The 12518-nt window shown below is 49.0% G+C and overlaps 1 protein-coding gene across 6 annotated transcripts in view; it reads right to left on the bottom strand.

Annotated features, from left to right (window-relative positions):
* FRMD5 (FERM domain containing 5) overlaps positions 1–12518 on the bottom strand; it is a 287035-nt gene that overhangs the window by 17768 nt on the left and 256749 nt on the right. For all 6 annotated transcript variants that reach the window (XM_048868351.2, XM_048868348.2, XM_048868350.2 and 3 more), the window contains 3 exons: positions 11960–12051; positions 4526–4600; positions 3537–3605 (listed from right to left, as the gene is read on the bottom strand). In XM_048868351.2, coding sequence (XP_048724308.1) covers positions 3537–3605; positions 4526–4600; positions 11960–12051 — 236 coding nt within the window. The remainder of the gene's footprint in view (positions 1–3536; positions 3606–4525; positions 4601–11959; positions 12052–12518) is intronic.

The following is a 12518-nucleotide window of genomic DNA, read 5'->3' as shown; positions in this document are numbered from 1 at the left end:
AAAAGAGGGTTATGGGAGGATCACAAGGTTATTGTAGGGGGTCGCGGTATTACTACCCGTACTTCTGTGCTGCTGCTGACGAGGCCTTGCCTTCAGACGGTAAAAGTACACAAGAGACCAGATTTCACGGGGGAGACTAGATTTCCGTGATGCGTTTTTCACGGCTGTGAATTTGGTAGGGTCCTAATTATATTGCACAGTGAACAAGAGAGCATCTCATGGAAGGATCTCCTCCCTGGCATGGGGACTGGAGACAATACAAATGATCCTGGAAGTCTCACTGTGCCTCTGAACATCCCACAAAAGAGAGTACAGACAATGGCAACCAGAAAAAGGTTAAGAGGGCAGCTGGCAGCAGTAAGGAGAGACAACCGGAAAAGTCCAGGCCCTCTTTGGCAAAAACACCAAAAGCAGGGAAGTCAATCCTAGGATCCTGCAGCAGCTGGACTGTGGGTTTTTTTCAAAACGGATTTTCACACATAGCAAAAATGCGAGAGCTTCACTTACAGAACGACATTCTTACACGTTGTAGCTGGAACATGCTGAATAGCAATATAACTACCACGAGAACATATCTGCACAGAGTGAGACTAGACAAAGAGCGTCACTGAACGAGGCTTCAAACCCAAGCTTTTGGAAGAAGGTGGGGACTGAAGTGGGTCAGCAAAGGGCACATTGCAATCTGCGTTGGGACCATTGCAATCTGCGGCGTATCGTCACGAGCAAATGTCTGTGCAAATATGAAGCTGAGCCCATATCCGCCACTCAGGGAACCTCCGACAGAAAAAGCAACACAAGCAAGTGCAGGAGAAATAGCAGATTAAAGATGAGCAAGGATCCTCATTGGACATACTGGATGACATCCTGGCACCGCTGAAATCAATGCCAAGAGAACAGATATATTGGAATTGGAGAAGGTACAGAGACAGGCAACAAACATGATTAGGGGTGTGGAAAGACTTCCATATGAGGAGAGATGAATAAGATTGGGACATTTCAGCTTGGAAAAGAGACGATTCAGGGGGCATATGACAGAGGTCTATAAAATTATGACTGGTGTGGAGAAAGTAAACAAGGAAGTGTTATTTACTCCTTCTCATAACACAAGAACTAGGGGTCACCAAATGAAGTTAACAGGCAGCAGGTTTAAAAACAAACCGAAGGAAGTATTTTTTCACACAGCGCACAGTCAACCTGTGAAACTCTTTGCCAGAGGATGTTGTGAAAGCCAAGACTATAACAGAGTTTAAAAAAAAAAACCTAGATAAATTAATGGAGGATAGGTCCATCAATGGCTATTAGGCAGGATGGGCAGGGATGGTGTCCCTAGCCTGTTTGCAAGAAGCTGGGAATGGGTGACAGGGGATGGATCACTGGATGATTCCCTGTTCTGTTCATTCCCTCGAAAGACAGGGATACTGGGCTAAATGGACCTTTGGTCTGACGCAGTCTGGCTGTTCTTATGTTCTTAATAAGTCCCCAAGCCGAGATGGTATCATCCAAGAGTTCTGAGGGAAATCAAATGTGAAATTGCAGAACAACTAACCTGTGGTATGTAACCTATCACTGAAACAAGGCTTTGTACCAGATGAGTGGAGGATAGCTAATGTGACACCAATTTTTAAAAAAGGCTCCACAGGTGATCCCGAAAATTACAGGCTGGTTGAAACCAGGCAAACCGGTTGAAACTACAGCAAAGAACAGAACTATCAGACACATAGATGAATATGATTTGTTGGGGAAGAGTCAATACCGCTTGTGTAAAGGGAAATCCTGCCTCACCAATCCATTAAAATTCTTTGAGGGGGTCAACAGGCATGTGGACAAGGGTGATCCAGTCAATATAACGTACTTGGATTTCAGAAAGTTTTGACAGAGTCCCTACGAAAGGCTTTTAAGGAAACTAAGCTGTCATGGGATAAGAGGGAAGGTTCTCTCCTGGATCAGTAACTGGTTAAAAGACAGGAAACAAAGGGTAGGAATAAACGGTCAGTTCTCACAGTGGAGATGTAAACAGAGGGTTCACTGAAGGGTCTGTACTGGGACCGTGCTGGTCAACATGTTCATAAACAATATGGAAAAGGGGTAAACGGCGAGGTGGCAAAATTTGCAGATGCTACAAAATGACTCAGGATAGTTAAGACCAAAGCTGACAGCAATGAGTTGCAAAGGGATCTCACAAAACTGGATGACTGGGGAATAAAATGGCAGGTGAAATTCAACATTGATAAATGCATGCTAATGTACATTGGAAAAAATATTCCCAACTACACATATATAATGATAGGGTCTAAATGAGCTTTTACCACTCAAACGAGAGATCTTGGTAGTCATCCTGGGTAGTTCTCTGAAAACTTCTGTTCAATGCACAGCAGTGGTGAAAAAGACTAACAATGTTAGGAACTATTAGGAAAGGCATAGAAAATAAGACAGAAATGATCATAACCATCATATAAACCCACTTTGAATACTGTGTCCCGTTCTGGCTGCCCGTTTCCAAAAGGACATAGTGGAACTGGAGAAGGTGCAGAGAAGGGCAACAAAGATGAGTAGGGGTACGGGGTACGCAGCAGCTTCCATATGGGGAGAACTAAAAAGATTGTGGCCGGTCAGCTTAGTAAAAGGACGACTAAGGGGGCTACGAGAGAGGTCTGTACACTCATGAGTGGGGTGGGAAAAATGCATAGAAAAGTGTTATTTGCCCCTTTCCCAAAATACAAAAACTAGGCACCATCTGGTGAAATTAATAGGCAGCAGGTTTAATATAAACAGGAGAGAATACTTTCTCCACATAATGGACAATTAACCTGTGGAACTCACTGCCATGGGATGCTGTGATGCCCCAAAGTATAGCTGGGTTCAGAAAAGAACGAGGTAATTTCATGAAGAACAGGTCCATCAATGGCTATCAGCCAAGATGGTCAGGGATGTAACCCCATGTTTGGGGTGACCCTAAACCTCTGGTTGTCAGAAGCTGGTTGCCCTGTTTTGTACAGTGCCCCTGAAGCTTTGGTACTGGCCACTGTTGGAAGACAGGATACTGGGCTAGGGGGACCTTTGGTCTCACCCAGTATGGCTGTTCTTATGTCCTTCATGGCAAAACTTACACTGACTTCATTGGGGCCAGGATTTCACCCACTGTCTAGACACACCAGCAAAGCTCATTAGCAATGTATTTAAACAAGCCTCTGGGATCTGAAACACCTCACTTAGTCAAAGAATCCAGCCCCACTTCTAATGCTGCTTGAGTACCAGACTGCAAGAAGTGCTCAGCGTTACCGTTAGACAAAACAGAAGTGAACCAGCGTCCTTACCAGCTAACAATGCCCTTTTACTACCAACCTCTGCTCAGGAATGGTACCGCAGTGATATGCACCCTACTCGTGCAGGAAGCAGCTTGAAAGAGCACTTGCTACACTCTGGCTGTCTACAGGATATTCCCAACACTTCAGGCGGGACTGAAATCAAGGTGAGACGTCGTAGATCAATGCACCTCGTGTCCAGGACTGTGCTATGAAGATGCTGATGGTACTTACCTGTGAATTTCTGGGGGCTCCCTCTTGATCTTGGCACTAGATTCCATCACTTCTTTTGCAACTCGGCCACTGCAAGTGGTTCAAGAACAGAAACAGGGCAAGAACTGAAAAAGCATTCTGGCTATTGCTGAGATTTTTCTACTGCTCTGATAAATGGTCACCCCTTTGCCCCCCCTCCGCCCCATAACAGTACATCCTTCAACAGAACTCCATCCCTACTCCAGTCTCACACACAGGAACCGAGCGCTGTGGGCAAACAGTCTCCAAATGGAGAAGAAAAGACAGACGTTTGCTAAAAATGAACAGGTTTGGGGTTCCAGAAGGGCAGCAACCCTTTCGGTCACATCCTGTTCAATCAGTCCGTCCCACCTCCTGGAATGCCACATCCCCCTTGAGTGGAATTTCATTCTCCTCTGATGAGTAGGATTCTGACCATCAAACAACAGCGGACACTCCAGACTGACGCATGTGTGCGTGAGATCAGAATTTGGCCCAATGTCTCCACACTGTTTGGAGCCTCTTTACACACCTCTAACACTTGGCTGTGTCCCACACTTTGATCGTTCCTTACAGCCTGCTAAAATTCAGCATCTAAACTTCGGATGCAGGAAGGAACATCACCTTTGAGGAACTGGAATGTTTCAACGCGTTGCTGTATTTTTAAACATCAGCTGCAATTTTTTCTCTCTCACTCTCTCAATTTTTTTTTTTTTTTTTTTGGTCTGTTGCGGTGAGAGAGGTGTAAGGGATAAAATTAGGAACAACACGTAGCAAAATAAAACAAAGCCCAAGGAAATATAAAAGGACGGCTAGGTTACTTAGCTACCTGGAAATGCTTTGATACAAAAATCTCCTGCGACAAAGGAGTCTCTTTTCAGTAAGACTTTCAGAAAAGTCTTGTATTTAATGCAGTCAGGAAGCCGCTAAATCCACCACCCAGGAGTGTCTGAAAATATATCCAGTAACTGCTACTTACTGTCATTATTTACCTGTATCGGAACCGGCTTCCTTTAAAGAACAAGTTGCTGCTGGATACTGTGCGGACCTGGCTTGACTTCTCCAACCTGAAACAAGACCAAGAACATGGAGAACCCTCCACAAACAGGTCGGGCTGCGGCAGGCCAATGCCTATGGATGCGACACAGCTCGCTGGCCATGTTTTACCAAGAGCGGCAGCCCAGGCCTTTGGGGTGCAGCTGATTCTATTAAAGGATCGACCAGTGCACCCTCAAACGGAGCCCACGACAGACAGCGCCTTCCCTTCCGCGGCCCCTACCACACATTCTCCGCTTCCAACCCCAGGTGGCAGCAGGGAGCGGGATCCTGAAGAACTCGAAAACATCTACACAGGCACTCAGCGAGGGCATTACCAACTGCCATCAAACAGGGAGCGGTTCTGAGCACCCACAGCCCCCAGGGAATCAGGCCCGCTCAGGACCAGCCACTTCAACAGACAGTAACACCCCGTGTTACTTGCAAACGCAGCCCAAAACGTGCCAGTCGGCTCTCCTTGCTCAGAGCCAGCTCCCTCCCCGCATCCCTGGGGGCTGGAGCTTGGAACTGACGGCAAACCATTAGGCCATCTGTGAAACAGGGCTCAGCCCTGAGCTGGAGGGAAAGCAGCCAGCCCACATCATTAACCCAGCCCTGAATGGTAAGCATGTAACCCAAGTCCCAGGGACACTGCCCCTCCGGCAGGGTGGGCACAGATAGCCCTTGGGGTCCCTGCAGCCCCACCGCGCTGTACGTCCGACAGTCACGCGGGCACGGTGTGACCGGACTGTCCTCACGCCACAGCGCCGCAGTCCCCGCCGCAGACGTTCACTAGAAGAGCGCACGCTGAAGGCAACTTCGGAGGGGCGTAAGGGCGACGCAGGGACAAGTGGACTGTGAAAGCTGTTCACCGTGGGGTCGAACCTGCCCTCGGGACAGCGAGTTCTGCTTGCTCAAGCGCATTACAGCCACGCCCGTCGGAAAAGGGCAGATCAGACATGCTGCCAGCTTGCTCCCTGGAGCCCAGGAGCAGACGGGCTGCCGGCTCCGGGTCGCTATGGCACTGCACAGGGGCTGTGTTCTGGTCCGAGCTGGCCGCGGGAGAAGCCCCCTCCCACGGGGGAGCTGTGTAACCACCTCCTCCCACACCTGCCACAGGGGAGCGAGGGCATGTGGGACCGTCCCCAGGAAGGGAGGGGTGGAGTGGAGCTCCCCTATCCTCCAGGGGCACAAACTGGAGCAGGTCCCCAGCTGCTCTAACAGACCCCAGGGCCCGCTCCCTGCAGCCCTCGCCTCTCAGCTCTGCTCAGGCACAGGGGAGAATCCGGCCCCCTAGTCCCCTCCCCCGCCCCGAGCAAACGTACTTTGGGTGCAGTCTGCTCCCCAGGACCCAGCCCAAGTTACTGCGATGGGATCTCCAGGGACAGGGGGATCCCTCCCTCAGGCCGTGCACACTGCTCCAGCCTCGGGCAGCTGCACACTCTCGGGTCCCATGTTCTCGTCCCCCGGCGACAACGGCAGAGGCATTCATGCAGTGCTGGGTGCACCCCCAGGCCTCGCTCACGGAGCCACGCATGGATCTGCACCAACCTTCCAACCCATTCAGCGGAACCGCATGGTCCTGCCACGTCTGGGTCAGTCAGAGGAGCTGGCAGGGTTTGCTCCTCTCAGCAGAGGGGATTCACAATGGTCAACATACCGGCTCTTTGTTCTACTGCCCGTGGCACGAGAGGCAGCCCACACATGGCGCGGGAAAGCCGCACAACTGCCGGGCTTTGCTTTTCTGTTCCATGAAGAGGATTGCCTATTTTGGGGGCGGGGGAGGAGTGGCGACCTTTTGCAGGTTTTTGCCCGCAAGCAGAATGCTCTTGAGTGAAAAACTGCAAATTCAATACAAGAATCCTGATTTCAGGACATTTCCTGAAAACAGGCAATATGAATGGAGGAGAAATCAACGCCCCCCTCCTAGATCATATATGAACACACAGGAAGTGCCGTCCACGGAGAAAACGGCTAGTCTACAAAATGGCCTGTACAGCAAATAACCCTTTCATTGCGCAGCTGGAGCCTGAGGATCTGGACGAAGAAACTGTCAGCACTAGCCAGCCTGTCCTCTGGGGGAGTTTATTTGGTTAGTGATGTTTCTATGGCTTCTGCATGTAAATGTCTAGTGAGCTCTGGAACATGCTGCTAGCTTATCTTGTACCAGCGCTTGTCAGGGTAGGGTGGCTTGTGGGACATCCACATACAATGACTCTGACTTGAAATGATTTAACTGTGGACTTTATCTGTGACCTCGATTAACCCCAAACCATCACAGGCAAGGAACTGCGCAGAAGAATGGGCGGACCCCGGGAGTTGCTGAGCAAATGCCGAGACCCTGCAGCTCCCACCTCCTCAGAGAGCATTTGCAGCTGCTTGGCTCCTCCCAGGACTGGGCCCAAATCCGCTCCCAGGACAGCCCTGCTATACATGAAGTTTCGCGGTCGCTGTGATCTCTACGGGAGGGTCCACTGCTTTAGCCCAAAGCTGGTGCACACGCTTTCAGGCAACATCACTTAAGTGTTTTCAAAATGTTCTCCTGATGGAGCTTACTGGAATCGCAGCACAGTACAGAGACACTGGTGCGGTCGCAGGGCAACAAATGCCTTTCCCCGAGCCGCTGGCCTCACCTCTTCTACAGCGCGCAAGGAAGGGAACGCAGCCCTTGTGGGCTCCCTGACACACAGCATACCAGGGCAGGCCTGCCCCTCCTCCTTCCACTACCCCTTCCCTGGGGGAACAAACAGCTGTTTTTACTCTACTTAGATCTGGAGCTGATTGAACCTTTGTAGTCAAAACTTTTTTCTGTTGAAGGAGGTGGGTTCTTCCACCTTTTTACTGCCAGAAGCAGGTGGTTACATTTTTCAGGCTTTGTCCATCAGAAATGGAAAATGTTCTGTTTTCCACAACTGAACAAACACTGAGTTTTGACAAAAGAACCAGAACTGGGTGAAACAAATTCATGGATATAAATTTTTTCATCCTTTAATTCCAAACAATTTTCACAGAACGTTTGAAATCCATTTTTGAACCAGCTCCAGTTACGATCAGGAACAGCCCTGACCTGGAAACTTAAATCCAACCCTCCCTCCTCACCAAGTGTCAGGAATTTGAATTCCCAGGTTCCATCCCATCCCAACAGGTTTGGTTCTGATGCTGATCCAAAGGTGGGAGGCATCTGATTCAGGCTGGAGACAGCATGTGGCCAGCCCAAGATGGCAGAAATCTTACAAGAACAGTTGCTCTCGCGCCAACTGCACCATTCAACGTGGCGTTTAAGAATGTCAGCACCAGCGTCTAACCCCCATCCTGCAAACACTGAGCACACTGATGCACTTATCTGCTCTGAATAGTCCCATTAACCCCCAGAGGTACTCCTACAATCAATGTACGTGAACGGGACTGCTTGTGCCAGTAAGCAGCATGGTTGGCAGAAAGCATGGGCAGGATCAGGCCCCTCATCTAAGGTGGATGAGGATACTGCCTCTTGCTCCAATCCTCTTAAAAGAAAATGGTAACCAGAGATGGGGCAAGGAGCTGTCGCTCTGCAGGGAATCTGCACTTCCCATAGCTAGCACTATGTGATGGACTCCAGAAACAGCTCCAGTTATTTGTGGTTTATCCTCGTGCAACAGCAGCTAATGAGGGAGAGGGTGGAGGCAAAGAGCCAGGGCCTTCTGGCTGCCACGTTCCTTTCATTCTCCCGCTCTCAAATTGATCTCACAGATCTTACCAGATGTAACTTTTAGCAGCAGCAGCAGATAGGAGTCTGACACTGACTGAGAATGGTAATGAGACAGAATTCAAAGAGTCGGCCCTCTGAGATATATAACACAATGAGATAAGATAAGTGGCTTACACAGGACAGTAGGCTGGAATGGAAAGGACTGCTAAGAGCTTGAGTTCTAATTATATCTATTCACAACCCTCCAATCATTAATACTGTACCTCCCTCGGCGACCTGCCAAGAACTGGGACAGACACGTTTCCTGAACTTTACCCAAGCACCCTAAAGGCCTATTACAATGAGCTGCTCTTTAACCATGGTGCAGCCCTTTGAAAGAGAACCTGGGCTCAGACAGCATCTCCAGCGCAATGAGCGCTCAGAGGAGGGAGACGTGGAGGGTCTTTATTCGGTGGTGATGTAGGAATATGAGTAGCCCCTGGCTGTCCACTGGTGGCATTCTGCCACGCTGGGCAGTCACAGATACGTCCAGACACAATGAACACAGGCATCGCACTTCACCATCAGGCCAAGCCAAGAACACTGCACCCCAGGAGACGATTAACAAGATTCTGTGTTTGGTTTCTGTGTGGGCTGAAACTATCCAGTGTATTAAGATACCTACCAGAACCTCTGACTGGGAGGATGCTGAGTACACAGATCACGCACTACCTGGAGGCAGCCTGGCACCTTTCTGGATGAGACTTTGGTCAGAAATACATCAGACGCCCTGACGGATGACACCACCTGCTCCTCAGTCATCCCGGGAGAATCCAGCATGACCCTCATTGAGCAGTACACACACACTGCAGCATGAATGAAACCACGATCCATTTTAACGGGTGCGTAACCCACCAACATTATTAGTCGTAACAAAAAGTTGTAATGCAATAGAGCAATTTCATTTCATGTTCACATAACGAGAAACGAAACCTGCTGATTGCAGTATTCCCAAAGAGAATACAGAACACTTTATCTTACATCTCACTGATTACAATAAAACTCATTACAAAGTACAAAACAGTCTATTTTTAAGTAAAACAGAAAGCAGTGTGGTGAAACCAAAATGTTCTATCTGATGTCTTATTGATTTACAGATCAGTGACTTCTTTCATACCCTGATTCTTTCAAGATCAAACTAATTAATCAAAAGAAGAAAGGAACAGAAAACTGACGTGTTTTCCCAAACAAGCATCCCAGAGAGTTCTGGCTTTGTAAAGGTGCAACAATTTCTACCCTAAAGGCTTCCCCACTTTTCAGCCCCTCCCTCTCCCTTTTGGAAACAAGGAATGTCTGTCTGGGGTGTTCTGAATTTGGTGACAAAGCACCGTACATTTATATCACAGGACTGTAATTCTTCAAGGATTGCTGAAAGGTTGTATACTGAAAATTTTTGATTTCACCCAAGAAAGCTGACGCAGTACGATCCCTGGTTCTTCCAGCAGCTGTCCAGTCCTCTCCAATGCAATTTCAGAAACTCTCTTTGAGACAAAACTAATGACAAACTCTTGAGTCCTGAGATAACCATGTACAAAAGAGCAATGTGAGATGAACTATCCCAGTGCTTTGCAGTCTGCTCTAAGGAGTTCACTTTACAAACTCCACCATGGGTCATTGGGCGGGAATTAAGTGGTGCACTGGCCTCAGGCTGCCCCTTTGCCTGGGGCTTGTTCCATCAGTGGAAGCTGCCTGCATGCATTCAAGGGCAGAGCTGGGCCGATATCATTTCACAGCGAGGGACCTGAGACTGCAGTTTTTACTGAGAATGAGCATTAAACCCCCACCCGAGACTAGGTCTGTACATTAAAGGCTGTTCTATTTGGCGGGGGTCTGATATGGCTCATCACCATAACAGCTGAGCGCCTCACAATCTTTAATGGATTTTATCCTCACAAGACCCTGCCGCTCCCTATAGTACAGATGGGAACTGAGGCACAGAAAGATTAAGTGACTTGCCCACGGTCAGACAGGAAGTCTGGCAGAATTGGGAACTGACCCCGGGTTTCTGAAGTCCCAGGCTAGTGCTCTGATCCCCAGACCATCCTTCCTTCCCTATTCAGAAGGGAGAAGGGCTTGAAGTGTCCGATCATGGTCAGGAACATGTTTCTTTCAGTTCTTCCCTCTGAGCTGCATTTGTATTAGATGCCTCAAACTTTCTGATACATAAACTCAATACAAAAAGGAGAGATGCCATGGGCCTAATTCTCTGTCCTTCCAAGACCCTTCATGGTGCTGGGCTTAAAGCGACCGTCGGGCAGGAAATGAGGACTCTTCAACTACTGGAGATGTCTTGGCTAGCACAGGGTAGGGGTGGGGACCCAGGGTGTGCTGGGCTCTGGAGATCCCAGCTAGTGGAGTGGGAAAAGGGAAGCTGTTTCACTTTTTGCCAGGGGCCGGTCCACCCACCAGCACCCCCATGGTCAGTGGCTTGGAGTCACTGAAGCCCCAGCCCCTGTCTCCAGGTGTGCGGGGCACACCTCTGGCACGCTGTGGATCTGGCCCATCGTTATAAGCCAGGACGTGCCTGATCTCTCTGCACTGGTGAGGTTTAGCGCGGTATTTGCTGTAGCTGAGCACTCAGAGGCAGGCTCTAGCCACGCATGGGTCGTGACCCCAAACTGGAATGTGTCAAAGGGTCCCCTGGAAGCCGGGAAGTTGGGTCCTGCCCCCAGAGGGGTGGGAGGACATGGGCTGGGGGGTTGCAGGGCCTGCTCTCCGCTGGCGGCTCCTGTAGCTCCGGTCCTGCAGGGCAGGCTGGGCTCAGCTCCCCACTCCAGGGGGTCACGGTGCTGCTCAGATTTGACCCAGGCATCCTCTGTCGTGATGATGGGGGGGGGGGGGGGGAAGCCAGGCCAGACTTGGTCTCTATCAGCTGTTTAGTGTTAAAGTTTTAATCTCCAAACAATTAAAGTTTTAATTTCCTGCTTAAACTTTTACGACTAAGCAATTAGCCGTGGAAGTTTCAAATGCTAAGCACTTGGCTGCATTCCAGAACCAGGAAGGGGCAGAGACGCTCCCAGTCTGGTGCGTAGGCACCCACGGCAGATGGCAGACCTGCTAATCATTATTTTTTTTTTAATTAGATGCTCTCATGCCCTGTGACACATGAGGCAACCGAGGTTGTCCACGTCCGTCTGTCGAGGGCCACATTCCTTGCTCCATTACAGTCTATTTCCGTGACAGCAACACGGTATTTGTATACGTCATCTGTTGTCCGCCTCTTTTCTGTCTTCCACCAGGTCTGAAGCTTGTCCAAGAATACATTTTGCCTGAGGCATCCTAAGCTACCAGCGTGTCCCTCAGGTGGCGGATGAGGGAACCCCATACACAGTATGGGCTGTTCCAAATGTATTGAATAAGGAGCCATGGACCTATGGGGTAGCGTGTCAGGCTAACCACTCACCCACATGAAAAAAAGACACAGCTATGGAAACCCCTCTGAAATCTGCTAAGATCTAGCAGAACAGGGCTCCTTTCCTCCAGGCCTTAGCAGAGGGAGGTGAGTGACCTGGGTGGAGGCATGGAAGGAGTTGGTTTGGATCTGGATCGGATTCTGTGCTGCCTTGATGCTATAATCACATGTTCATACAAGGCCTGTTGCTACAAGCCCACAGAAAACGTACAGTACAAAAAATTAAAAACTCCTAATAATCTTTGTACTTACTTGTAAAAAGCTTGGTTTTCTATCCCACATTTCCAGAGATGCTTGCACGCTTCTGGTGTTGGAGCAAAATAAGTAAGAGCAATTTTCTTTTCCTACAAAAAATTCCACATGGAAACAACTGAGTGTGGTTAGCAGGCGGCATATTTACAATCTGCAGGGCAGCTGAAACTAAAGCAGCTCATTTATTACACAGCAAACCTTCAAGACTCACCACAATACATGGAAACATGTATCTGACTGACTGATCCTACTGGAAATATGTCTGATTTCCACTGGTAAAGACCCAATTAACTGATGCTTGGTTCATCCATATTCCTGTGTATCCAAAAATATATATTTTAAAAATTCACAGGGATTAGCTAACTCTCTCTCATGTGCTGTACCGTACTTAACCCATTTCAAAATCGAAGTGTGCACACTCATTTAGATAATCAGGTCCGACTGGGATGGGCAGGGCTAACATGTGGCCCTCAGAAATAACACCCCCGAAATGCAGTGTGAAGCCCTGCCCTGAGCAGATGATATAGATATTGAACTGGATGCCCTCCAAGAGATACCT

The sequence above is a fragment of the Caretta caretta genome, chromosome 10, assembly GCF_965140235.1.
Source record: "Caretta caretta isolate rCarCar2 chromosome 10, rCarCar1.hap1, whole genome shotgun sequence".
Classification (NCBI taxonomy): Eukaryota; Metazoa; Chordata; order Testudines; family Cheloniidae; genus Caretta; species Caretta caretta.
Note: the sequence above shows the minus strand (reverse complement) of the source record. Positions and strands in the feature narration are given on the sequence as shown.